Source organism: Corvus moneduloides, chromosome 2 (assembly GCF_009650955.1).
Source record: "Corvus moneduloides isolate bCorMon1 chromosome 2, bCorMon1.pri, whole genome shotgun sequence".
NCBI classification, from domain to species: domain Eukaryota; kingdom Metazoa; phylum Chordata; class Aves; order Passeriformes; family Corvidae; genus Corvus; species Corvus moneduloides.
In genome coordinates this window covers 120,761,479-120,788,533 of record NC_045477.1, presented here as the reverse complement: position 1 = coordinate 120,788,533, position 27,055 = coordinate 120,761,479, and the positions used below count along the sequence as shown (strand labels likewise).

General features: G+C 45.2%; 1 protein-coding gene across 6 annotated transcripts; it reads left to right on the top strand.

The window, feature by feature from the left end:
* Nucleotides 1-358: 358 nt before the first annotated feature.
* KCNJ15 (potassium inwardly rectifying channel subfamily J member 15) lies at nucleotides 359-26,025 on the top strand. Of its 6 annotated transcripts, none has more exons than XR_004238574.1 (3): nucleotides 17,691-18,195; nucleotides 22,173-23,805; nucleotides 25,661-26,025. XR_004238574.1 is itself a non-coding variant. In XM_032101122.1 (3 exons), exon 3 carries the CDS (start codon nucleotides 22,189-22,191, stop codon nucleotides 23,317-23,319), a length of 1,131 nt encoding a protein of 376 aa, XP_031957013.1. In that variant the 5' UTR covers nucleotides 21,418-21,581; nucleotides 21,767-21,820; nucleotides 22,173-22,188; the 3' UTR covers nucleotides 23,320-24,325. The 6 variants fall into 6 exon arrangements, 5 of the variants coding, with proteins under 5 accessions (XP_031957014.1, XP_031957010.1, XP_031957015.1 ...); XM_032101122.1 differs by lacking the exons at nucleotides 17,691-18,195; nucleotides 25,661-26,025 and adding exons at nucleotides 21,418-21,581; nucleotides 21,767-21,820 and having other exon boundaries at nucleotides 22,173-24,325; XM_032101123.1 differs by lacking the exons at nucleotides 17,691-18,195; nucleotides 25,661-26,025 and adding an exon at nucleotides 359-610 and having other exon boundaries at nucleotides 22,173-24,325.
* The last annotated feature ends 1,030 nt before the right edge of the window (nucleotides 26,026-27,055 follow it).

Genomic DNA, 27,055 nt, shown 5'->3' with positions numbered 1-27,055 from the left:
CTCCCTTTTGCCAACAGGAAAGGGGTAATCAATAACGTCGACTTTTTTATCCTTCTTCCTCTTTTCTTAGCATTAAACAACCACTCATAACCTTATTTATTTAGGAAATAAGGCCTTTCAGGGACTTTGATCAGCCTGGCTGAAGTTTCTTCAAAGATTAACTGACTTCTTTAGAAGTAAATCAGTTTCCTCTGAAGCAGGTATTTGCTTACCACATAACTGGGTGTCGAGAGCTGTGCAGTTATAAAGTTTGCTGGGCTCAGCTGTAGATTTCCTTAACACACACTGCTGACATCACTGAGTCTCCTCTCAGACTCTTTTTCTTTTTTTTTTTTCCCCTCTCTTTCTCCCTCCCTCCCTCTCCTCCCTCCCTCTCTCCAGTTTCTTTATTCAGGTAATTCCAAGTCAGGCTTATTTCAACTTGTTTTTGACTGACAGCGAGGGAAGGGAGACTCTCTGAGGGGTTTGGTTTGTGTTGGTTTTTTTTCTGTTTTTTTTTTAAATGCACACATGCTTTATTGAAAAGCCACCCAACCTTCTATAAAAAAGACTGTTTGACTTGTCATGACGATAACATCTAGTAAGGAATCTGAACATTGCTCTTTTACAGGTAAGAGGTATTTGTCAAAAATCCATACATGCTTAGCAGGGCTTTGGGAGCTGTGTGGAACTGGAAGCTAAGGAGTAGGTGCTTTTCCTATTTTTTTCTGTATTTTGGTAGTTTAAGGATTTAGAAACTGTGTGTAAAAGAAGAAAATGTTTATAAAATTGTGCCTTTTCCTGGGTTTTGACATAGAGGCATTTTAGCAGTGAAGCAAAAGCTGTCACTGTTTGGTCTTTCCACTGATGTGAAGCACTGAATGTGGGGTTTGTAATGCATGGGGCTGAGATTTTTATATGTTGGGGAAGGGGACAGATGCTGAACCTGTCTTTGTCACTGTTTGCCTGCCAGGGATTTTTTCCTATAGAAATCCAGAGTGCTGTTTGGAGTGTTGGAATCATACCTTTCAGCCAGCGCTTGCTCTTTTTTTCAATGCAGAAATCAGTTTTCACTGGCATAGTGGGAAAACTTGCCTGGAACTTTATCCTGTCCCTGTTACCTTTGTGTATAAGAGAATGGCAGTTTTCTGTGGTAGGTGTAAAAGAATGTAAACATGTCTGAGTTGGAGAACTTTAGGCATTTTCTTCCAACTTTTGCCTGTGTCTTCACATAACTTGTTTACGACAGGTCTGGCTTTTCCTCATAATCACAATCTAAGCCTGTGGTGCAAATTCCCCTCTGCTTTTCCACTGCCTCCCTTTTTATTTTCACACCGGGATCATGCTGCAGTGAGAGTTACAGATGCAATCTCTTTTCTCCATGAGGTGCTGGTTTTGAAGAGGAACAAAGCTGGCTTTCCTTTGAGAACCAGGAGTATCCACAGCACTTTTTAACTAACCTTCTTCCCTCTCACATTGTATTTGGAGGCATTTCCAGGCCCTTTCTGATCACAGTGCTTGTGTATTTATCTACCAAGTCCGTGCTTTCTTGTGATTTTTTTTAAGTTGAGGGGGAAAGAAGATTTGCTGCTAAAGAAATGTCTTCTTTATTTCCCAGTTATAAAATGTCACTGTGCTCTCTGCACTCCCTAATAACCAGCTAAACAGGAGGGAGGAAGCAAGCCTGGAGTGTAACACGGTGCTGGTTGTACAGTACAAACTGGCATCACTTTTATAAAGCACAGTTGTAGACCAGACCAAAAACTTCCCCAGGAATTTCATCCCAGTAAATGAGGCATGGCCTAGAGACAAAAACAGCAGCAGATGACTTGGGCTTCAGTCTTCCAACGTACATACAATAATTCAGTCTGTTACTTTTTATAGAATTTCAAATGAAAACAAATAGTTCTTTTTTACCCTGGCTCCTCATGCAATGAAGCAAACAAGCCATTAGCCCACAGCCCTGACTGCAGCTGAATTTTTTATTGATTTATCCAGATTTCATTTAATCAGTCTGGAATATTGCTCCTGCCTCCTGTCCTGTTTCCCTCTCCTCAGACACACAGTCCACAGAGACGGGCTGTGTTCTTTGGGAACAGGTGGAGGCCAAAGCTGGGAAGGACCAAGAAAAACAGAAATGTTACTGTTTTACATGCTGAGCCTCAGAGCATTTTGAAATAAATTTTGATTCACTTTTCTTCAAGGAAAAACAAAGCAGGTTTTGGGGTGATGCCTTTTTGGTTTGTTTGCTTGATGGAGGGAAAATACCTTAGAGGCAACTTATACATGTATGAAAATTATAAAAATGATTGATTATTGTATGAAACAGTTAAAATCAACCTTGTCAATTTACTAGGAAGGAATTTATTAAATGCTAAATATCTGAAAGCTGAGCTGTCCTTAACCCCTTGGGATGAGAGAAGTCATGAGTTACTTAAGTGAGTTATTACAGGCTTGAGCATCATTTCAGCCTTCAGAGTGTCTGGATGTGTTTGTTAATATGGCAAAGGGCTTGGTGTTAATATGGCAAAGAGTTTGGTGTTAATATGGCAAAGGGCTTGGAGTTAATGTGGCAAAGAGTTTGGTGTTAAAATGGCAAAGGGCTTGGAGTTAATGTGGCAAAGAGTTTGGTGTTAAAATGGCAAAGGGCTTGGAGTTAATATGGCAAAGAGTTTGGTGTTAAAATGGCAAAGGGCTTGGAGTTAATATGGCAAAGAGTTTGGTGTTAAAATGGCAAAGGGCTTGGCGGTAATATCGTAAAGAGTTTAGTGTTAAAATGGCAAAGGGCTTGGAGTTAATATGGCAAAGAATTTGGCAAAAATCATGTGCATGTTCCTGGAGTAAACAGGGAAAAACAGCTCCAAGGACTGGCTGTGCATGAATTGAAACTCCTGCTCATTCTCTGCCTGGCTGTGCTGAGTGGGGTGAAATGCACGTGGAGAGCAGCCAAAAGCAGTGGATCCATCACTAACCAGAGCATCTCTGCCTCCTCCTAAGAGTAGGAAATTGTCCTGTATGACCAGTGTAGGAGATTGTCTTTGAATGGCCAGCACAGCCTGAGCTTCACAGCAAGGCAGAGGTCGTGGTCAGGCAGAAAGGGAACAAGCAGTAACAGGAGTGCCTTCAGGTATTGTCATCCTTCACTGGAAAATTATTGCTTGGACATGAAGAGGGGAGGCACATTTTTGGGATAACAGCTCTGCAGTTATTTACACCCAGTGGGAAGAAAGGTGTTTGGCAAATTTCATTTTCCAGCAGAGCCTTTTGCAAACCTTCTGCTGCCTCTGGTGAAAGTGAGGTGCTGGGACAAGGTTGGCCCCATTTAAATCCACATTTGGCTCCTTTCTGGTTTGTTTGTCTCTTGGAGATCCTCAGCTGGATTTGTCTATGCTTAGAGAGCCACTTTCTCTTTGCAACCCAAAAGTCATAAAGTAAAATAAATTTTGACAATAGTACAACCTGATCAGATTAATTTAATCTCCATTGTTTTAACAGAGGCGTTTCACTGTTGGTTCAGTCTGGTTTCACATCATGTACTTTTCCTTATCTAAAATTAGCACTTTTGCATTGAGGATATATGATAAAAATGGTTATCTGTTTAATATATTACTATAATCTGTAGGGAAGGAATATATATGTAACAGTGCACCTACTTAGATGGCTTAAAATGTGTATTCTTAGCATACACTGACAAAGAGAAAAGGGTAAAATATATCATGATCAAAATTTCCCCTTTTCCTCACTAGAATTACACAGCCTAACAAAAACATATAATAATATAGATACAAAAAAAAGAAAATACCCAGAATAAATAGGATAAAATAGATGTTTACAATATTTTGACCAGTAAATAATTTTTCCTGGTTAAATGATTGTAATTTCATTTTTAATTTTCCAAGGAAAATGGCAACCAGACAAACGTTTTTGTGATTTTCTGACCTTGTCTATGAAATTTCCCCAAAGTTTCCCCTTGTTTTCTGCTCAGCAGTGATCCACTCCAAGCTGCCCACCCTTCCTTCTGGAAACTTCCATGCCAGCCTTTCCTGAACCCCTCCAGCCTCTCACCCAAGGCTTCATTTTCAGAGTAAGACCAAAGGTGTATCAGCATCTGGGAGGAGGTGTTGGAGTTGCAATTCTGATTCATTTTCTTATGCAAATGGCAAAACTTTCTCACAGAAATAGGATAAAAAAAGAAAACCTTTCAAGCCTACATTTTATTTTAGCCCCATATTGAGTTTGGTTGACTGGCACAATTGGTGGCACATGGCAATTAATCTCTGGACTGTTCCCATCTTAGTGTTTTTAGATTAAAACTCCCTTTTCCCTAAGATTAGGCAGAAAATTAATTGTTATAAGGGACTCCGTTGGAGTGCATGGTCCTAGAAGTATTTTCCTGCTCTGTTCTGTGTTTGCAGTCTAAAAAAATCCTGAAAAATTACCCAAAGAAACTCCAAACCATCAAAAAAACCTCAACCAACCAACCAACCAAAAAGCTCTGGAACTTAAATTAAAATTTGATAAAATTTAACTATATTTTTTGAACAAAAATATATAAAAATTAGCATTGACTTACTTTCTTGTCAGAATAAAATGTCCAAATTTGTGACTTGATCATGACCCAAAATAATATTTATTGGTAATAAATCTCCCTGCCCTTTGTAAGGTCTCAGACTGAAAATATAGAACTTATTTTAAGAAAATTTCTTTGGTTTTTTGAGCAGAAATCCAAAAAAAGACACATTTCAGTGGGGGAACCCCAGTGATTTATCCTCCTACTGCACCTTGGTGTGGGGCTCTGCCTTTGCAGATGTATTTTTGGTTGATAAACAGTGAAATTGCATGTGGGGACACCTTGCCTTTAAATGTTCCAGTGCTTGTTTAGAGCTTATAAATAATGATTATAGCATCAAGGAAAAGCTTTTATCTGTGATTGCTTTACAGTCCCAAGAAATACAAAGAAATACAAGAAGTTTGTTAACCACCAAGATGTCATATAAAGACTGAAAATATCTCATAAATAAATAATAACCTTTCTGTTCTCACGAGAAACTTTGATTTAAGCATTTTTCTACATAAACTGAAATATTCAGAGTGAAATATACAAAAAAAGCTGGGAGAACGACCAGATCCTCATTCCCCAGCCTCAGAATGAAACAGTGGTCAAGAATTTGCTAAGTTCTTAAAACTCCAGGTGCTATTAACAGAAATTGCTCCTGATCTTCAGCTTTGCTCAGCTTAAGGCAGTACACACCACCAAATAATTCTGGTTTAGCTTTTTGCTCTTTATCAACTGATCACTGGCTCCCATCTTGCTGAATAGATGGCAGGCGATCCGTGGTGAAAAGCAGAGGAGGATTTGAACCACTCCATGAAAAGGGGAACCTTTGAAACAAGCAGCAGTGACGGAGGTGTAGGATGCAGGTTGTTCATATTTTGGAATTGCACAGATAAAAACATTGGGGGTGCTGGTGCCAACGGCTGGACATGAGCCCAGGGGTGCCCAGGTGGGCAGGAGGCCGCTGGCCCCTGGGCTGGATCAGGAATTGTGTGTCCAGCAGGAGCAGGGCAGGGATTGTCCCTCTGTGCTGGGCACTGAGAGGCCCCTCGAGGGCTGTGCCCAGTTCTGGCTCCTGCAGGAGAGCCCTGGAGGGGCTGGAGCGTGTCCAGGGCAGGGAAGGGAGCTGGGAAGGGGCTGGAGCCCCAGGAGCGGCTGAGGGAGCTGGGAAAGGGGCTCAGGCTGGAGCAGAGGAGGCTCAGGGGGGACCTTGTGGCTCTGCACAAGTCCCTGACAGGAGGCAGCCGGGGGGGTCGGGCTCTGCTGCCGTGTGCCAAGAATGAGAGGAAAAGGCCTTAAACTGCTCCAAGGGAGGTTCAGGTTGGAGACCGGAAAAGAAAATTTCCCTGCCAGAGTGGTGAGGCCTTGGGATGAGCTGCCCAGGGAGTGGTGGAGTCACTGTCTCTGGGAGTGCTCAGGAGGAGTCTGGATGTGGCCCTTGGGGACAGGGTTTGGGGTGCTGCTGGTGCTGCTGGGGTGGGGCTGGATGAGCTTGAAGATCTCTTCCCACCCCTGATGATTCTGTGATTCTGTGATCATGGATGAGGGAGCCTCTTAAACCTTCAAGCTTGATGAATCCATATTTTGGTGAGGGACGTGGTGGCAGTTTCCATGTTGACATGGTGCCATGGTTTGACACTGGCCCAGCGCCAGGCACCCATGAGAGCCGCTCGCTCACCCTCCCCTGTCACAGCTGGGCAGAGGAGGGAAAAGGAAAAAAAATTAACAAACACTTCATGAGCGAGATAAAGACTGGGAGAAACACATCAAGGGCAAAACAGGCTCAACTTAAGCTGCAAAATGAATTTATTACTAACAGAATCAGAGCAGGATAATGAGAAATAAAAGAAGCCCTTAGAACATCTTCCACCCCCCAGCCCCTCCCTCCTTCCCACTGACAGTGCAGGGGAAAGGCCGTGGGGCTTTGCTCAGTTTGTCACCCAAGGTTTTGTTCCGCTGCTCAGGGAGAGGAGCCCTTCCCCTGCTGCACCCTGGGGTCCCCCCCACGGGAGACAGCTCTTTGTGAACTTCTCCAGCGTGGCTCCACCCTCACGAGCAGCAGTCCTGCCAAAACTGCTGTGGCGTGGGTCACTCCTCCACAGGGTGCAGTTCTGCAAGGCCAGGCTGCTCCAGCCTGGGAGCAGGGCTCCTCTCTGCACCGGGTCTCCCACTGGAGCACAGCCTCCTGCAGGCATCCACCTGCTCCGGTGTGGGCACCACCCCAGGGGCTGTGGATGAATCTCTAAATCCCCCATGGATCCCCAGGGGCTGCAGGGGCAAAGCTGCTTCCACATGGCCTTCACCACGGCCTGCAGAGGAATCTCGGCTCCAGCAGCTGGAGCACCTCCTGCCCCTCCTTCTCCACTGACCCTGGTGTGTCCGTGTTGTTTCCCTCACATGTTCTCACCTTCCCCTCTTCTCTGGCCAGGGGAAAAACTGTGCGTGCCCACTTTGTTTTGATTTCCTTCTTAAATCTCTCATCACAGAGGCCTTACCAACCTCTCTCACTGGCCCAGCTTTGGCCAGAAGCGTGTCCATCTTCAGAGCCATCAGGGATTGGCTCTGCTGGACATGGTAGAAGCTTCCGGCAGCTTCTCACAGCACCCACCTCTGTGGCCCCCACACTACCCAAAAGCAGGCCATACCAAACCAATACACATGGACAACCAAGCTGTCACGTGGCAGGGAATGTCACAGGCCAGAGCCTTTAAAACAGAGCAGTCATATCCTACACCTTATTTTAGATTCCTGGATAGGTTGTTTTTATATAAGAAACATGTTCATAAACTTCAGTGCCTAATCTGCATTTTTTACAACAACTAAACTGTGTGTGATGGAAAGGGCACATCATGGTGTGTAACCTCACCTGGGATCCCACACAGCACAGCATTTCCCATGGGATTTCACCCGAAAGGCTTCAGCAGTACAAGTCACCCTGACCTGTATTTATTTGGATAATCTGACTTAAAATGCACACCTGTGCCAGGTAATTAACACGTATAATTCTCATCTTTCCAGGACAAGAGGGGTACCTTCACATACACTGGAACAGTTGATTTTCACGGAATAAACAAACTTGGCAGCTTTCAAAAGCTCCGGCCTTGCTATAGAGGTGCAAGGAAAAGACAATTTCAGCTTTCTGAAAGTTCAGGATCTGGTCTCAGGTCATCAGGCACTGCAGGGAGATGGGCACATCCATCCCTCAAAGTATCCCAGGTTTCCATCCTGGAAAAATGCATGCTTCCAAGAAAACCAATCACTCGTTATCTGTGCTGATGCTGAACATAGCCTACAGTCAGAACAAATTATTTCTCACAGCACAGCAGGTCCTCAACACACTTTGCAGTCAGGTGAACAAAAAGGAAAACTTTGAACATGCTCTAAATTATTTCAGATCTAACAGTGAGTGACACACAGGAGGAACTTTGTAGGTGAACACAATGATGGGGAGAAGTTTGTTGTGATGTATCTCAAAACAGGTGGATTTTCAGGACATGGGGAAGAGGGGAATTTCATTTATGTCACATGGGAAGCTATTGTGGAATTGGAGAAGAGAAATCTAAACTAGGAACAGAGCAAAAAACCCCCAGGGATTGATTTGATGACAAAGAGGAATGAGATGCCAACAAAGAGCAGAAGAAAGCAGAGCTATGGGGACCAGGGCAGCAGCTGTGGAAAGGTTAGACTGTGACCTTTAGGGGTATAAAGAAGTGAAAAAAGTGTTTGAATTAAGGAAGGAAAAATTAAAATGGTCAAAAGAGCAGAAAAGAAATAAGATTTTTATCCCGGAAGTTTTGAGTGGGACAGATGAGAATGACTGTTAGCAGGAGGAGCACTGGGAGATGTTAATTAATAAACTGAAACTCTGGACTGAAAGAAAAGTTGGATTTTGGAGATGCTGTGGCACCAAGCTGCCTGCACCAGAAGTCTGAGCCGTGCAGCAAGTGGAACAGGGCAAGAACTTTTCAGGAAGAGTTTTTCCTTTGGGAAAGGCTGGATTTGACAGGGTGTCACCAGGACAGCGCATGGAGGAGTTTTCTGCTTTGCCTCTAAGCTGCCACCTGGCTGGTGGAGTGACAGTCCCTGGACTTTCAGCAGTGCCATTATCTTAACCCCATCTGAAATCTGCTGCAATTTGAGATATTCACAGCCCTGCTCAGCTGCTTTTTGTCACTACTTATCTTCAGGACTTACCTGCAAAATATGACTTCTCTTCAAACAGCTCTAAAATAGAATATAAACAGCACTAAAATAACACATAAAGGTTTACCAGTTACACATTTCCCATCAAGTGTGTTTTCCAATGAAAATGGAGGGTTTATTAAATATTACAGGAAAAGTACAGAGGGTTAGAGATCAAAAAAGGTTGATTTTTCCACTGGAAGAATGATCTCTTGTGGGAGATGCAGCTGATTTCCTCATTCCCCAGTTATTCTTTGTGCCTAGACTGAATTTCCATTGATGCATCAAGCCTTATTACAAGGCGACAGAAAATAATTGGGGAACGGTGGTATTTTTTGTTCTCATAAATCAGGCAGCTTGGAAAACATCAAAGTGCCTCCTGAAGTCCACGGCATCTGTAAAAAACTCACAAAAAAACAAGGTAGAGGAGCTGCTGAGCGTTGTAGGGTTTTAAAAATAAGTTTGCGGTGTCCTGAGCGCAGTCGGAAAAAATTCTCGGCAGAGCAGGAACAATGTTCTATTCAGCCTGATTACCCCAGTGATCAAAGCGGAACCTTCCCAACTGTAAAAGATTGCAGGAGCTTTGGAGATGACATGGGATCATAAAGGAGCAGCCATAAAGATAAGGGATGTGTAAATAAACCAGCAAAACAGGCTCCTTTGAGTGTAAGGAAACGCAGGGGCTTTGAAAAGCAGCGTGAGATTTTTGTCTTGTTTGGGCACATTATCACTGCTTTTATGGAGGTTCCTAAGGAACTGTGAGAAAAATGAGGAGGGAACTGTAGTTGTGTTGCCAGATCCCAACAACCAGGACAGGCTGTGTCCCTCCAAGTGTCACTTGTCACCAAACCAACCCACGTGGTCCTTACAGTTGGCTGAGACTTTTCAACCAGGTTTAGATGGGAAAAAAAACCCCCAAACTATTTTGAAAAGTAAAAAAATTGTATTTTGTCTTTGTGGAAGCGAGATGTCACAATCTGTCACTCCAAGGAGTGTTTTGTTCCTCACCTGACTTAAATAAGACACACACACACATATCTGTGCAAACCTCAAAAAAAAAAGGTTTAGTTTTTGGTTTGAACAAACAGCCAGAACGACCTTTTTTTCTTTTGATTTGGGTTTTTTTTATTTTATTTTGCCAGAAAAGTTGAAACTATTTTTGCTTTTGTTTTTTTTTTTTAATTTTGTTTTTCTATTTCTGGTTTGGCGAGAAAATCCAAAAACACTGATGTGCACCAGTACTTTCATGCTATTTCCTCCCTTTCCGAAGCCACAGTCTCTGCAGCAGACTGAGGGGTCTGTGTCATGGAAATTGGCAGGGATCAAACAATTTGGGAAAGCAACGAGGAAAACAAAGATTCTTTTCCCTCCGATTCCTTGGGAGTTTATCTGGAAGACACACAGAGCTGGGCTGTGTAACTTCCCAGTCAAGAAACTCAGGAAACAGCTTCTTCTTAAAAATATATCCATTTTTATTCCAATTTTTGCAGATCTGTGAGTGACAATAAGCTCCTGCACAATGTTAGCATGTTGCTGATGGAAAGGATAAATAATTAACCTGGCCTATTTTAATTTCCATCACCTAAGAGTGAAGGGGTACAAAGCAGCCCACGTCTTTAAAGCCATGGGCTAATTTCAGCTTGGCTTGGCAGGTGAACAGAGGCTTCAGAAATTATGTTCCAACAAGCTCCATGAAACCAGGGAGCTCTGGAAGCCAGAGAGGCTTTATTAATGCCTTCCCTGAGAAGAGGAAATCAAGGGGGACCAGCCTTAACCAGGCATCAGAGAATCCCTATGGAGGCCAGAGAAATGGAAAAGGCTTTGAACAGAGCTTGTGTGTTGTTACAGCCCTTGGCCCACCACCTTTCCCCAGGTTCAAATCCAGGTTGGATGGGGTTTGGAGCAACCTAGGATAGTGGAAGGTGTCCCTGCCTATGGTAGGGGTGGAATGGGATGGGGTTTAAGGTCCCTTCCAACCCAAACCATTCTGGGATTCCATGAATTTGCTGGTAGCCCTGTTAAAGGGAGCAGAGAATGACACAGCTGAAGCCATTTCCACCTGAAACCCCCCAAAGTTTCTCACCATTAATCTTTGATTTTCTGTCATCCCCCTACAAAAATACCAGAGCACTCAGGAGCATTAAGTACTTCATATGAACAGAATGGAATTTTACCAACAACCAGCTATTTTTGCTTCACACTTACTAATTTTTAAATCTCCTCAACACTCCACAATTCCAGCTCAAAGTCTCAAGAAAGCACTGGGGCTCAGAACCCCATAAACCTCAGGAACAGAGCATTCCCATGGACAACACTGAGGTTCTTTCCTTTTTCTGCTCTGAAATCACAGGTATAACTAAATTCTTCCTTCTCCCCTACATGCTTCTCCCCCTAAAATGCGCAGGAGTGGAAAAAAGGGCAGTTTTCCACTCATTGCAAGGAGAGTAGGGAAGCTTGGCACACGAGTGAGCTATGTACTGGAATTTGGGTGGGTCTAGGAAAAAGCACAGACTTCAGTGGAAAACATATATGGGTGTGTGTGTATGTGTGAGCAAAAGCCTTTTAAACCTTAAATTAACCACATCCATGGATTGGTCAGGAACAAGAAAAAGGAAAAAAAAAAAAAGAGAAAGCTGCCCTGAAACAAAACTCTTGGGCAGTGCTGAGGATAAGCAACCCTACTCCAACAGGGAAGTGTCCCTGATATCTTTAATTCTTGCCTGACCACCTCAGAGAGGCAGGTGAAAGGCCCTGGTTTGTACATCAGTCCAGAATTTTAGAGGTTTAGAGGACCCCCAGGACCATTTCTGTCCTCTCTGGGAGCTGGTGAGGGGCAGCAGCAGGATTGGGACAGGGATGGGGACAGGAATGGGGACAGCGTGTGTGAGCCCCAGGGTGACCCCAGCACACCTTTGGGAGGTGTTTTAGCAAAGGACTTTGCTCTCAGACCACAGCCCCAGGGGGTGGTTCCTGGCCCTTGTGGATGTGTCCAAGACTGGACATTTGAGGAGATTATTTTGTTTCAAGATGTAGAGACTTTATTAAGGGCAATAATGGCCCAAAGGGGGACGTGTGTAAAAGATGATGCATCCCCACCTGACTTTAGATACAGCAAAATCTCCCACATCAATATTCTAGATTTGCAACTGCTTGTGCTTTATAGACCTGGGAAGCACAGAATCACAGAATCTTCTCAGTTGGAAGGGTCCCACAAGGACCATCAAGCCCAACTTTTAAGGGAAAGACCCATACAGGGGTTGAATCCCCAACCTTGGTGTTTTTAGCACCAGGCTCCAAGCAGCTGAGCTCACACACCATGGAATGATATTTTAAATAGTAGAAATAAACCTCTGACTTCTATGTAAGTGCACATAAATGCTTGCCTGTGAAATATCACATCCTGAATTTATTGGACACTCTTGAATTTTCTTTCAAGCATTTAAAAATTTTGAAGTTTTGTTTTGGTGAAGTAGCTTCCAAACATTTGTTTGAGAGGAAGCAAAGCTTGCTCTCCATTTATCAGACCTGGAAAATCAAGGGAAATGGGTGCTTCATGCAATTTGAAATCTTTGTAGTGCAGAGAAAACAGGGTAGGAATGAACATTTTTGAAGCTGCTGTGCCCCTCAAAGAGAATATTGTCCACGCTTACTCTAATTCACAGTAAAGAAATTAATAATCAAAAAATAAGTCAGTTATATTTGCCCCTGCTGTGCCAGTAGCATCATCTCTGCTTTGCCTAAGAGAGAAAGGCATCCAATTTTAAAATAATTTAGGTTTGGGTGAGAGAAGTGGGTACTTTGTCTCACAGGCTGCATTTTGCCAGCATGAGAGAAGAGTCTCTTTTTGAAAACATTTTCCACAGTGTGAACTTGTTCACACAGGCAGGGCAATTCTTCATAACCAAATAACTTCCTGAGAAAATCAGCTTGCAACAAGACAAAACTATCCATCCTTCTTTCTTGGAAATGTGCTTTGTAGGATTGAAACCATCACCACTCCTAATTCACTGGTGTGTCCTGGCCGTGCAGAGGTGACAAGAATTTGCATTATTTAGCAGGTTACTCTGTATTTATCATTGCTCTGCCTACATGAAGCAGCACAAATCAGCCACAACAAACAGGTAAAAGAGATCCAGGAACTCTTTTATAGGAAAAACTTTACTCCAGTAACAGCATCCACCTTCCTGCTGGGTCAAGGTGTGCTGTTTCCCTAGTTGGATTTTATTTTGTCCACATTAGGAATAGATGAATAAAAGGCTAACAATACACAGACCTTTAAATAATTTTTTTTTTGTCCCTTACCAGCTTCCTGGCCTTTTGCACCCCTACCATTACTTTCAATAATATCGAGGTTTTTAGAAATTTAAAAGGCACACGAATTTTAATACTTTTTTGGTGGAAAACTCTTTTCAGAGCCTGATATTTCAGTGTTGAGATTTAGTGGCTGCACAGAGGTGGAAAATTACGGGCAGGTTTATTTCTGCGGAGTATATGTACATAGTATTTGTGGGGTACTCATGGGGTATTAAAGCAACTCTTAATGAGCTCGTGGCATGGGCTAAAGGAGAGCCGTGATTTACTGGAAATGTGATTTATGGGGAGAAAGCAGAGCAAAAACTCTGCCCCAGCAGCAGCCTGACACCCTGCAGGGAGCCTCACCCCCAACCACACCTCCACCCAGCTCTGAGAGAGCCCTGGTGCGCAGTGACTAATTAAAAACAAACCCCAACTTGACTGGGACACGGTGCAATGAACTGGCACCACAAATTGTAATTAAAAAGAGCTGCTGAGCCCCTGGATATGTTCCTTCCTTGTAGGGTTGGGACACAGGTAGGAGATGATGCTTGTGAGGTGCTGGAGCCTGGTGTCTGATGTTGGGTTTGGGGCGTCAGGGGATCTGTCATGAAAAAAATAAAGAGGGGCACAAAAACCTGTAAATTGTCTGCTCTAACTGGTCTGAAATGCCCCATTGCTACCTGATGTCTTTCCTGTCCCAGCTGAGAGTCAGGGAGAAGCAGCAGCCCTGAAGAAGGCAGCCTTGCAGCTGTTTTATCCAAATTTTTGAACGACCAGCAAAGCGCTAACTTTTCTCCCTGCCATGACTTGGCACGCTCCTCTTCATTTCCAACCACCTGCTGACAACTGAAATTAAAAATCCAAGGAAATGTCTGGGTTTGGGTTTGTTTGCTTGCTTGTTTTTAAACAAAACCAGATTTTTATTAGGCCAAGAAATGAATTTGGAGGAAAAAAGCAAACAAACAAGAAAAGAAAGCAGAACAGTTTTCTGTTCCACTAACCCCTCTTCAGCTCTGAAACAGATGCAGGAGATTTCAAAACCAGCTGCAAGACTGGCAAATCAGTTGCTCTGAGTTTGACTTTATTATAATTATTACTACTATTCAAAGTGATGAAGTGATTCAAAGTGATGGGTGAGTACTGAGAAGGTTAAAAACAAGGTGCTGTCCTTTATCTGCTGTGAAAGAAGGTAAAGCAAGGACACAGCCAACCTGTGGTGAGCAGGGAATGACAGTCCCAGAAAGCTTATCATGGAATCATGGAAAGGTTTGGGTTGGAAGGGACCTTAAAACCATCTCATTCCAACCCCCTGCCGTGGCCAGGGACACCTTCCCCTATCCCAGGCTGCTCCAAGCCCCAATGTCCAGCCTGGCCTTGGGCACTGCCAGGGATCCAGGGGCAGCCCCAGCTGCCCAGGGGCCTCCCCACCCTCCCAGGCAGCAATTCCTTCCCAGTATCTAAAGCTTCCCTCCTTTAGCTTAAAGCCATTCCCCCTTGTCCTGTCACACTCTGTCCTTGTGAAAGGCCCCTCTCCAGCCCCCTTCAGGCACTGGAAGGCTCCTATTGGGTTTCTCTTGCAGCAGTCCAGTCCAGTCCCTTTGTTCTCGTGCTGACCTGGGAGGAGATTCCCTTCCCTGTGAACTTTTTCCAACTTAACCTGATCAGTAAATGGCTTCAGACTCATTATTTTCTATCTTGTTGCCTAAAGCTGCCACCCTGTGACTCAAATACTGGAAGGAAACACAGACACCCCTCATTTGGGTACAGAAACATGAAACTCTTGGCACATGAGCTATGCAGGAGGATTATTGCCAGGTGATTTATACCCAGCAGCATCCAAAGAGGCTGAAATCAAGGGAAAACATGCCTTTGGGGCAAACAACTCACCCACCTTGAGCCTCAGCCCTGAAATCAGACAAAAAAGGTAGCACCAACCTCTCTGGGTGCCTTTTCCCTGGGAGCCGTGCTCTGGAGAGGTGGCCTGTCCCCACTCTGGGATGGGGAGGGCAGCAGGAGCTGTGTGAAAACACTCTCCCAGCAGCCAGAGCAGCTGGCTGGTCAAGGGCCCGTTCCCAAAAAAGGAATTAAGTACTTAGGAAGGACTTAGGTAGGCCTGAGTTGAGTAAGTGAAAAACGATTTTGCAGAAAATCCCTGCCCAGCTTCTGTTTGGTGCTGGAATGTGTACAGGTGTCTTCATCCCCGACCCTCACCCTGCTGGGTGCCCAGGAGCTCTGCGTTCAGGCATGCCACAAAACACCACATGGATTAATTTATCTCATGTCTAAGTGGGAAGAGCCAAAAAATGAGGCATTCCTTGGCTTGTCTTCAATCTTCTCCCAATATTCTCCCCTGCCCTGCTCCTCCACCTCCCTCCTGCACCGCAAAGCTCCCCAAACTGTGTGGCTGCTGCCACTTGTGTTCCCAAATCTGATCCTTGGAGGTGAAGGTGAGACTCCTCCCTGAGTCTGAGGCTTTGTTCCCACATTGCTGACTGATAAGGAGCTGAGAGGATGGGGAGGGGAGACCTTGCACTAATTGAAGCTTTGCAAAGTTTGAAATCACTGAAAACAGAGTTGTTGCTGCCTATAGCAGGGGGTTGGAACGAGATGACCTTTAAGGTCCCTTGCAACCCAAACCTTTCTGTGGTTCCATGATTCTCTGATGTGATGGAGAGGTCAGGAATGGGTGATGTGAGCCTACAGGGAGATTTTTGCTGAACATAAAGCATTCTGCAGTGAGCTACACACTTTCCTGGTGGTGGGGTAAGCACTCTTGGTTTGGATCTTCTGATTCACAGAGAGTGGGGAGAGGAACGGGGTACAGAGCAAAATGAGAGAAAGCAGGGTAATGAGTGACACCCTTGTGGTAAGGAGAAATACCTCAGGGAGAAAGAATGACAAGATTTGGCTGTTGGAAGTCCCCATGTGCATTCTGGAAGGGGAGAGTGGAGAAACAGTGGCAGTGACTGCAGAACAGGACAACAGTTGGCATTAAGCTCTCTGAAAGTTTAGCCCTGGCTTTATATTGGCTGCTAAGCCTGACTGGGGTAGGACATCACTCCTGTTTAGCCCTGGCTTTATATTGGCTGCTAAGCTTGACTGGGGTAGGACATCACTCCTGTTTAGTCCCAGCTTAGCTCCTTCTCTGTGCTGAGCGGTTTAATGTTCCCACAGCAGCCCAAGATGTAACTGAAAGTGGAAGCGCAGGGTATGAGCTCCATAAGCAAAATGCAGAAATAAATGTCCCTTTCAGCCTTGCAGAACAGCTCTGGCACCCAACTTCCCAGAAACAGAGAGGGCAGGATCCCGGGAGTCTGTTCAGACTTGTCTGCATAGAAAGAGCCAGGGATGGTTTGCACAGCAAGAATGAGGAAAGGGTTTGTGGGTGGGAAGAGCATCACGGCATGGGCAGGTTTTAAATGCTTAACTGTGCTCTCCCAGTGTTTGAAAAGACTTGGGAGCAACAGTGTGCCAGCAAGGGAGGCATTCTAAAGTATGTTACGCTGCCATGCTGAAGAAAAGCCATTTGTAAAAAATAAAAGAAGCGGGACAGGTTTCTAGGGAACCTTTCTTTCTTTCCCAGCTGTGCATAAACCATAACGCTGAGCACAAAAAGGAGAGTTTCGTGAAGTGAGGAGTTTGTTTGCTTCTTCCTGGAAGAACACTTTGGTGTACTTGAAGGATGTGCACGGCCAAGTCCCCTGCTCATCCCCAGAGCCCAGGCCAGAGGCTGGAGGGCAGGATTTTTGGAAGGGTGGTGCTCACTTCCAGTGTGTTAGCTGCTCACACCCTTGCAGGATATGCTTTTCTCCTCTTGGAGGCCTTGGGAGTCACTGGGAGCTTGTCCACTAATTTTAACAAGCTTTGAGTCATCTTTTGCCTCCTCTCTGCCTTCTTGGTTGTTTTTCTATTTCTTTGCATCAGTTGTAGCTCCGAAGGAGGCTCCTCTGTGTGAATCCATAGTTACTGCAAAAGCCTTACACCCTGCCCTGGGAAACAACAACATTCCTGGGCAAATCTCCCATCAGAGACACACAAACCTGAGACTTGCCCACCTTTAATTCATCTTCCATGCCCAGCAGTCAGCAGCCTAGGAGTGACAGATGGATTTGGGTTTTCACTTCCTTACCACTGCTCTGTGAATGGCTGTTGCCCTGGCTTTGCTGTGACTGATGTAAAACCCATCTCTGGCTTGACCACTGCACCCCTTAGCCCTCCCTGTCCTGCCCTGGGACGTGCCCCTGCTTTCACCTGCTCCTGGTGCCCAAACTGGAGAGAGTGACCATTCCCAGAGCTGCCCTGTGCTGATGGGTGGCTCCAAGGTGGCAGATGAAGGCACAGCTTTGGGAGCTGATTTTGACTTGGGGTGTATTTACGGTTCTCTTGTCTCAGTCTTTCTGTGATAAAACCCCAAAATGTGTAAGTTTAGCTTTTCAAGCCTGCCTGTCACCACTCCCTGGTGGCTCCTAGCACTGAAGGGCTCTTTTTGCAGCCCAGGGTAGCAGTGTCCAGCCGTGTGGCTATGCCAGAGGCAAAGCATCCTTTTGCAGCTTCTCCTTCCCTCCCTCCCTCCTCTTCTGCTCCTTTTGAATTCCATAACTCAGCCCCCGAGGAGGATTTTGCTGGTTGACAGTTGTACAGCATAACCTGGTGCACAGCCCAGAGGGAGGAGGATGTTCATGCTACGCAGAGCACTGAGAATTCAGGAGGCACTTTTGTAACCTACTGAACCACATCAGACCTAGGAAAGATCTGAAGATTATGCAGCCCTCCTCAGTGTTTTCTTTCCTCACCCCTGCCTTTTCATTTTCCTGATGCCAAGCCTGCTAATGGTTTTTTGCCGCTTGAAAAAACAGCTCAAGCTCTGCCCCCATATCGGAGTGGCAGCGAAGCATGTGTGAGGATCTGCTCCAGTGGCAAAGCCATATCTGATTGGGAAAAAAAGAAAACAGCTGAGGCCCTTCGAACAAGTCATGCTCCTGTACGCTTTTAATCACTTGTGTCTGCCAAGAGAGATCTTGCACAAGCAAAGCTGGCTCCATGCAAGAGGAACATTTTTGCGTGTATGCAAGCTGGCTTCGGCTCGCTGATAATGTGCTCCCTGGAAGCAGTGGTAATGTGCTGGTTAGATCCCTGGCTGCTGGAATTACCTTAATGTCAAGGTATTCATGCTTGGTGGTTTGGTATGTAGCTCTACGTTTTATTGGCTTTGTCTGCACTGAACTTCCATATGCTCTGAGGGGGAGTCTCCTTTGGTTGCTCCAAAGGGCTGGTGAGGAAAAGAGGTATTTCAGAGGACATTAGAATGCTAGACAAGCCTGAGACAATTTCATTTTCTTCCCTCTTGAAGTATGTTTCCTTCACTCTCCTTCAGCTCAATTTTATTTGCAGTGCCACTTTGATTTACAGCAATAAAAAGTAATTTATCAGTGTAAAATCAGTTAGGGAACAGACAGAAGAAGTTCTTTTAATTTAAAAATGTGTATTACTCTTATTACTTAAGCTTGTTTGCTCATAGTAACTTACTGTGGTAGACGTGCTTTGTGATTTAGAGTGAGCATAAAGCAAACAAACCAAAGAATTTTGGCTGAGGTGCTGGGTTGTCAGGGCAGAGAGTGTAAGGTGCCTCTATAAGATGGGAAATAGCAATGCAGGTGTTATGATGTATTTTTTACACATACAGACATCCATGAATCATTTATTTTGGGATATTATAGTGGTCACTTCACTCAGGAAGCACTGGGGAAGTGGGGGCAGGAGAGAATCCTCCTCTGAAGCCCTTATTTCTTTTTTCTACTGATGGTTTCGTCAGAGTTTCTTCCCCCAAGTGATTGCTGCTGGCTGCTGCCAGTGATAAGGGAGGGGAGCAGAGGCAGCATGACAGATCCTCTCTTCCTGTGGCAGTGTGGCAGAGGAGGGAAGTATTTCTGCAGGGAAAGGAAACCAAGAGGAATTTCTCTGGGGAGGAAGAGAGCACTAGAGGAATTCAGGATCACACAGGAAAGAGTGATGTGAGAGAGAAAAAAAAAGTAGGAAGCAAATCAACACAAAAAATACCCTGACACCAAAAAAAGCACCAGAAATTGGCTGGGATCCATTTCAGGAAGTAGCTGTAAAGCTGAGTAACTTTGTCACAAATCAGGAGAGAACACAGAAGATGATGGGGGAGCTCTGAAAAAAGCCTCTTTCACCTATGGCAGACTCCAAAGTTTCCTGCTCTGCCACATGTGGGGATCAAGCTTACACATGGGGACAGGGGAGATGGACAGTGAGAAACAGCCTTGGCTGTGAGCTGGACCAGTCTGGAGTGTGCCAGCCTTGTCCTGGGCTGCACCACAGCTTCACTTCTCGGCTTAAAATGTGAAATGGCAAATTTTGCAGCTGTGCCTCTCTCTGTTGGGGCAGCCCAGGGAAGACATTGTGCTTTGAAACTTCCTTCCTGCCTCCCATCTCTTGGGGGAAGCTCTTCTGCTGTGGCATTTTGGTGTCATATCTGTGGTGCCGTCCTTTAGCCGGTCTGGAAATGTGGGAGTCTGCTGTGTCAGGATTCTTTTCATTTGGGGCTCTTGGACAGGGAACAACCTATTCCAGGGCAGGCCAGAGACAGGGGCAGGAGCTCTTACCAGGCTCTTGTGAGGGTTGAACCTTTTCCTTCCCTGGGAGGGTGGGCAGGCCCTGGCACAGGGTGCCCAGAGCAGCTGGGGCTGCCCCTGGATCCCTGGCAGTGCCCAAGGCCAGGCTGGACATTGGGGCTTGGAGCAGCCTGGGACAGTGGGAGGTGTCCCTGCCATGGCAGGAGTGGCACTGGATGAGCTTTAAGGTCCCTTCCAACCCAAACCATTCCATGATTCTATGACTGTTGTTATTCCCACTGCATCCCACACACACATACCGACCCCTGGTGCAGGATCCAGTGTCTCCTGGGGATGGTGAGTGTGGAGAGCTGAGTGTCCACGTGCCTTGGGCCATCCCTGACCTTGGACAGGTAACTCTGACCTTCAGACACCCCGGGAGCCCTGTCCCTGCCCCTCCAGCCCAACCCCACCAGCTGGATCTCCAAGGAGGGAAGGTGGAGCCTTGGCTGTCCCCATCCCTGTGACCTCCAGGGGAGGAGGAGCTGTCAGCCCTGGGAATTGCTCCCAGGAGCAGGCATCCAGGTAGGCTGAGCAAGGGGGTGGGATGGGGATGTGCCTCCAACGCCGGAGCAGAGATCCCAGCTATCTCCTGGCACAGCAACTGGTGTCAGGGAAACTTGTTCCGGTGCTGTGGAAGCACTGGCTAAGGGGAAGTGTGCTTGAGAGGGAGAAGTGTACTGATCTCAGGACAGACTTTTGGGCATGTTTTATATCCATGTCCTATCCAGGGAGAGGCTTGGTGGGTTCCCTAAGGAACATGCACTTGCCTGAAAGGTTTCCCATTAGAGGCTGCACATATTTACCTCCCCCTGACAGCAATGCTGGGGTTTGAGTTGGCCTGAAGAGCAGTTGCATGTACAGTCCTTCCCAGCCCTACCCCTCCCAGCCCCCACATTTCCTCCCGTTGTTCTTTTTCAGATCACTTGAAGGTTTTTTCCTGTTTATTATCCGGACATGCTGCGCTCTGTGTGTTGATTTGACTGTCACATAAGGAATCTCCTACTGCGATCATGGATGCACTCCTTTTTTCATAAATATATATGTATCTGTGGCAATGATTCTTAGCTATGGAAGAGAAATGCTGGTGATTAAACCAAAACTGGAACCAGCTACAGTTGTTAATGGGGGATAAGTTTAATCACCCTTTCCCAGAAAATCTGCAACAGTGTGATGAGTACAGTCACAAACAAAAATTCTCCTTAATTGACATAACAGGAAAGGTACTTCAGTGAGCAATTATGCTGATGTCCTGGGCTGGCACATGTGTGTGCCACAAATATATCTTGTACTTCCTGCAAAATTCTTTTAAGTAGCTATAAGGAAGACTTTTTTTTTTTTTTTTCTTCTCATTTATTTTTTTCCAGCGGTTGGCGAAAACTAATCACTGACTTGGAGGCTCTTTTTGAGGAAAACAATGGGACAAAACAATGCCTTTTTGTGAGACCTGCCAAAGCACAAAGGATGCATGGGATGTTTTTTTTCTTTGTTGCTTTTGTCAGCAGGAAGTTTTGTTGTTGGGAACGACTATAACATGCACTGTCCTTGCTCTACGTAATCGCTGTCTGGTCCTGCGAGCCGGGTCCCGTCCGTGCCTCGTCCAGCTGGCACGGGCAGGGCTCTGCCTCACCCCGGGGGCTCTGCCCAGCCCTGGGTGCCCGCACTCTCCCTCTCCATCCGGACTGATGCCCAGTAAACAAACGCAGGAGTCGGGTGCTCTAATGATTGCTGGGGTCGCGCAGGTCAGGGCCCACGTTTAGAATGCTGACTTTGTGAATTACTTCCTTTAAAAAATTTTTTTTTTGTTTTTTTTTCCTTCAGACGGCTTAAAATGTGGGAGTGCTGTCCAGTGCAAACAGCTTCAGAGTGTTGCATCCAGGTGTAAATATTCCAAACCTTGCCTTTGATGTGCTCAGGTCTGCTTTCTTTCCCTCTAGGTTAGTTGTAGGTCCGTAACAAAGAGCCAGATCCGACTGAGTAAATCACTTGTGGAAGTTAATTGTTCCCAGTGAAAGCTGGTCTGGCTCATTCTGCCTCCGTCGCAGGAAGGGACAGAGGTGGTGAGCTGGATCTGCGTTCTGAACCCAGGCGACTTTAATTCTGATCAGATGTCTCTCTTCAGGGCATTAAAGAAAACCTGCTCACTAATCAAAAAGAGCCTCTTCTCTAAAGAAACGTAAGGAAAAAAAAATATTTAATGCCTTTTACAGAAATAAAGTATTGATATAAAATTTCAGCTTTGACAAATTTCTTTTGCAGGCTATCATAAAAGAGACCTACTTCTCCATACTTGGCAGGCACCAGAATCAAAGAATGATTTTTTTTTTTTTTCCTGGAAACAAAAAAAGAATATCAAATTATTTGTAATGTCAGATACTGTACAGTGGTAACTTTATATTCCAGCTGTTTTTATTCACTGCTGCTGTGTTTAGATTATGTTTGTGCTTCTCTCCATCAACATTTTCAAATGCTTCTCAGAGTCAGCTCTGGTCTCATTAAGTAACAGCCTTCTTTTCTTCTCTCCTCAGGACTGAAGCAGTGAGGATGGAACCCACGAAGATCAACATGTCCCGCGTGCCCCTGGTCAACGATGGCATCGACACCGCCATGCTCAAGGCACACAAACCCCGCGTGATGTCCAAGAGCGGCCACAGCAACGTGAGGATTGACAAAGTCGATGGCATTTACCTGCTCTACCTGCAGGATCTGTGGACTACAGTCATAGACATGAAGTGGAGGTACAAACTCACCCTGTTTGCTGCTACTTTTGTCATGACCTGGTTCCTCTTTGGGGTGATCTACTACGCCATCGCTTTCCTTCACGGGGACTTGGAAATGAACAAGTTCTCCCCAAAGCGGGAGCCGTGCGTGAAGAACGTGGACTCCCTGACTGGGGCATTCCTCTTCTCCCTGGAGTCCCAGACAACCATTGGCTATGGATTTCGTTTCATCACAGAAGAGTGTCCCCACGCCATCTTCTTGCTTGTGGCCCAGCTGGTCATCACCACCCTGATTGAGATCTTCATCACAGGTACCTTCCTGGCCAAGATTGCGAGGCCGAAGAAAAGGGCAGAGACAATTAAATTCAGCCACTGCGCCGTCATCACCAAACACAACGGGGAGCTTTGCCTGGTGATCAGAGTGGCAAACATGAGGAAGAGCCTCCTGATACAGTGTCAGCTCTCTGGGAAGCTTCTTCAGACCTACGAAACCAAAGAAGGAGAGAGGATTCTGCTGAACCAAGCCAGTGTCAAATTCAATGTTGACTCCTCTTCGGAGAGTCCATTTCTCATTTTGCCTTTAACCTTCTACCACATTTTGGATGAAAGCAGCCCTCTGAGAGACCTCACACCTCAAAACCTCAAGGAGAAGGACTTTGAGCTTGTGGTGCTCCTGAACGCCACGGTGGAGTCCACCAGTGCTGTCTGCCAGAGCAGGACTTCCTACATCCCTGAGGAGATCCACTGGGGCTACGAGTTCGTGCCTGTGGTTTCCCTCTCTCCAAATGGAAAGTACGTGGCGGATTTCAGCCAGTTTGAGAAGATCAGGAGAAGCACAGATTCTACTTTTTACAGTGTGGACTCTGAAAAGCAAAAGCTGGAGGAGAAATACAGGCAGGAGGACCAAAGAGAGAGGGAACTGAGAACAATGTTGTTACAGCAAAGTAATGTTTGATTGGATGGACAAATTATTCTGAATAATCCTTTTTCTGCAAACTGAAAAAACCCACACTTTCTGTGCTGTATGTCTGCTGTGAAACCAGAAGTAAAGTCCTTTTCAGGATTGTTTCCTTTTCAGTCCTATTTCAGCAAATAGCTTTGGTGTACAGTAAATCTACCCCTTTGGCCGAGTTGTTAATCAAGTATCTTGTAATTAGGCAGCATTTCTTTGTTCCTGATCATGACTTAGCAAAATTTGGTTTGTATTAAACCTCTGCCTTATGCCACCACTGAAAGCAGACACGCCACTTTCCATTTGGAAAGTGAAACTGGACGCACTGTACTGATTCCCTCAAATATTTATTTGACGTGGTTTTACTGTGAACATGCAGGGACAGCACACAGCACTGCTAGAAGGAAACGTCCTCCTTTGAAATATGCATATTTAAAATCTATATTCTCGTACCAGGGATCGCCTGCCTGGGGATTCCTGGCACTGAAAGTAAGTTGATTGGAGAGACAGATGGTTGGATGTGGGAAGAACTTCAGGGAGGGGTTAAACTCCTTCTTAAATCTCGAAGGAGTGGGACAGAGCAGTGCTGGGTGGTGAGGAAGAGAACTCGCTCTCTGTCTCTGCTGCTCAGAGCTTGTTTTGTGATTGTTTTATGATCACTCACTTTTTTTAACCTTGCAAGTGCCTGATTTATATCTGATAGCAAAAAGGGGAGATGAGGGCAAGACACACAGGATCACAACAGTAATCAGCTAAGGTTCTAGCTGGCTTTGAGACACCTGTTTTTTATCCAATGTAAATAGTTTGTAACAGCAGCATAACAATACAATTCTACAGATTGCTTGCTTTGCTCCGGACCGTATTTAATTTTGGTTAAAAAGAAAGCTGTGTAATGTCTGTAGACAATATTTACTTTTTCTGGCAGCCATAAAGGACAAGCATTCCTTTCATCCATTTCAATTTTGGTCTACTAAAACCATTCCATTAATAAAGGAATTTAATTCGAGCAGTTCCTGATCTCTTTGTACCACGAGGAGAGGGTGCAGTACCCCAGATGTTGAAAGAGCTGAGTGCTTGGAGCATTTGCCTCTGGCACAAGCCCTGGGAATTCTGCAGGTCACTGCAGTGGCCAGATGACAGGGAGCAAACCAGGTAGCAGCGGTGTCCACGTAGCATCTCTGTTATAGAGGCTTTTTTAATGGGAATTTGAAATTATTTCTGACTCATATCACTTTGGCAGCTCTCTTGAGTTCTAGAGATTCTGCTCCTCTAAAGCTTTGGCAAGGAAAACCTGTTTTAAATGGGTCTGGCCTGAGAGCCACCAAGGCTGGCACTGATGAGAGGATGGGGGGGGGTTGGAACCAGATGATCTTTAAGGTCCTTTTCAACCCCAAGCATTCTGTGATTCTGTGACTTTTGGCATCATTGCACTTATTTGTTTTACCAGCACTGTGCTGAGCTTCCCGGCACTGTGTGGCCTGGTGGAATGCAGTGCTGCACTCTGCCATACAATATTCTATAAAGTTAATAAATCCAGCTTGCAGCCCAAGCGAGCTGAGCACAGAGGTGGCACCAGGAATGGATGTCAGGAAGAAAGGAGCACACACTGCAGGGGCCTGTGGGGTGTCTGTGAGTGGGGCAGGGTGGTGGTGGTGAGGAGGGGCATGAGAGGCTTAAAACTGCTGATTTATGTAAATTTTTAGCTCTCCTGTGGGGGAAATCAGACACAGAATCATGGAATCATGGAATGGTTTGGATTGGAAGTGATCACCTTGTCCCCTGCCATGGACAGGGACACCTTCCTCTATCCCAGGTTGCTCCAAGCCCCATCCAACCTGGCCTTGGATACTTCTAGGGATCCAGGGGCAGCCACAGCTGCTCTGGGCAGCCTGGGCAACATGCAAGTACTTATTTGAAAAGACAAACTTTACTTAATCCTCAGAGTTTCTCTACCCATTCCAGAGTGAACAAGTTCTCTCAAACCACTGTAGGCAGGGTCTGCCTGGAATTTGTGGAAAGAATTTCCAGGTGATTTTATGCTGTGTGGTGACACAGGTTTTCATTTGCAATCCCATGTAGAGGATGTAAATGTTTCAATTATGGATTGTTTATTTCAAATTTTACATCACTTTTCCTGATCCCTTGTTTCATCACACACATAAATTGCGTGTGCTCCAAGAATTTTACAGTCACTTCATAGATCTGAGGTTTGTGTCCTACAGCTCAAAGATGCTTTGGGGTGCTGAGGTGAAAGTTCACAGCTGTCTTAACTCTTCATCTGCCAAGCCCTAATATCTGTGTTTTGATAATCAAACAAGCACTCCTATTATTTTTTTTTATCCAGATAAGGACTCAGAACATTCCTAAAATAATTGTCATGGCTGTGTATTGACTACAAAACGGCTTCACCAACAGCAAGAGACCTGGCTCTTCTCTAGAAACATCTGATGATCACCTGATCCCTTTGTACACCAATCCCAAAGTTCAGTCACTGTGTTCTCTAGGCCATTCCAGTCATTAGATTGTCCTGGAAGAAAAAAACATCTTAAATCTTCTTAAAGCATCTTAAAGCAAAAGCTTTGAAAATAAAGAAAAAAAAAAAATCACAGAAATGTTTTTCTCTGCCCTTTTGGTCCTACAAGGATAAGAGAGAAGAGAGAAGAGAAGAGAAGAGAAGAGAAGAGAAGAGAAGAGAAGAGAAGAGAAGAGAAGAGAAGAGAAGAGAAGAGAAGAGTTGTTTCTCTACAAAAAGAAAGAATAAAATTGTTTCTTTACAACTCCCTGACAGGAGGGTGCAGTGAGGGGGGGCTGGGCTCTTCTGATGTGTCCCAAGCAAAAGGATGAGAGGAAATGGCCTTAAACTGCTCCAGCAAATTGGATATTGAGAAAAATATCAGAAAAAGAGTGGTCAGACATTGGGATAATTTTCCCAGGGAGGTGGTGGAGTCACTGTCTCTGGAAATGTTCAGGAGGGGTCTGGATGTGGCTGCTGGGGACAGGGTTTGGGGTGATGCTGGTGCTGCGGGGTGATGCTGGGACTGGATGATTTAAAGGTCTCTTGCAATGTTGATAATTCTGTGAAAACACTGGATATCTTTTGCAAAACCAGACAAATCTTCATTAGGCGAGTGAGAGACTGCACAGAAAGTGTTATATACATACATTAGGATAATATTTATTCACTTCAGCTGGAGAAAGCAGCCTTGCTGTGGAACGAGCTGAAGTTTTCCCAGCTGGTGTTGTGCAGGCGTCACTTCCACTATTCTTTGCAAGCCCAGCAGAGCACCAGTGGAGCAGGATGCTCAGCAGCAGTGGAGCAGGATGCTCAGCAGCAGTGGGAAAATGTCAGGACACGTGGATCTGATGGGAACCAGCAGCAAACCACCACCTCTCGCTGCTTGTGGCAAGCTCAGCTCCTCTGGGGATTTACCTTGGCTGAGAAGGAAGAGGATGGGGAGCCAAAAAGCAAAACTTAGGTAAGCAAAGCTGCCTCACTCACTGTTGAATTGGAATTTACAATTTCAAGGTTTAAATAAAGCAGTGGAATCCCCTTTCCCTGTGTGTACAAGAGCATGAATATGTCTAAAAAGTAAATCTTCCATTCCAGCCACTCTTTAAAAGTCAGACTTTTTAAAAATCCAGTCATTTACTTTTTAAAAATTTACTGAGGAATCTGACATAATTATGTTTCTTTTATTTATGAATTATCAGTGAGCAGAATATTTTTAGAGTAGTTTTA

Excerpts from the sequence above, each read along its gene's own strand:
- KCNJ15 (XM_032101119.1), top strand. The coding sequence starts at position 18,053 with ATGCAAGAGGAACATTTTTGCGTGTATGCAAGCTGGCTTCGGCTCGCT. Across the intron at positions 18,175-22,172 it reads GGAATTACCTTAATGTCAAG|GACTGAAGCAGTGAGGATGG; the intron begins GTATTCATGCTT and ends TTCTCTCCTCAG.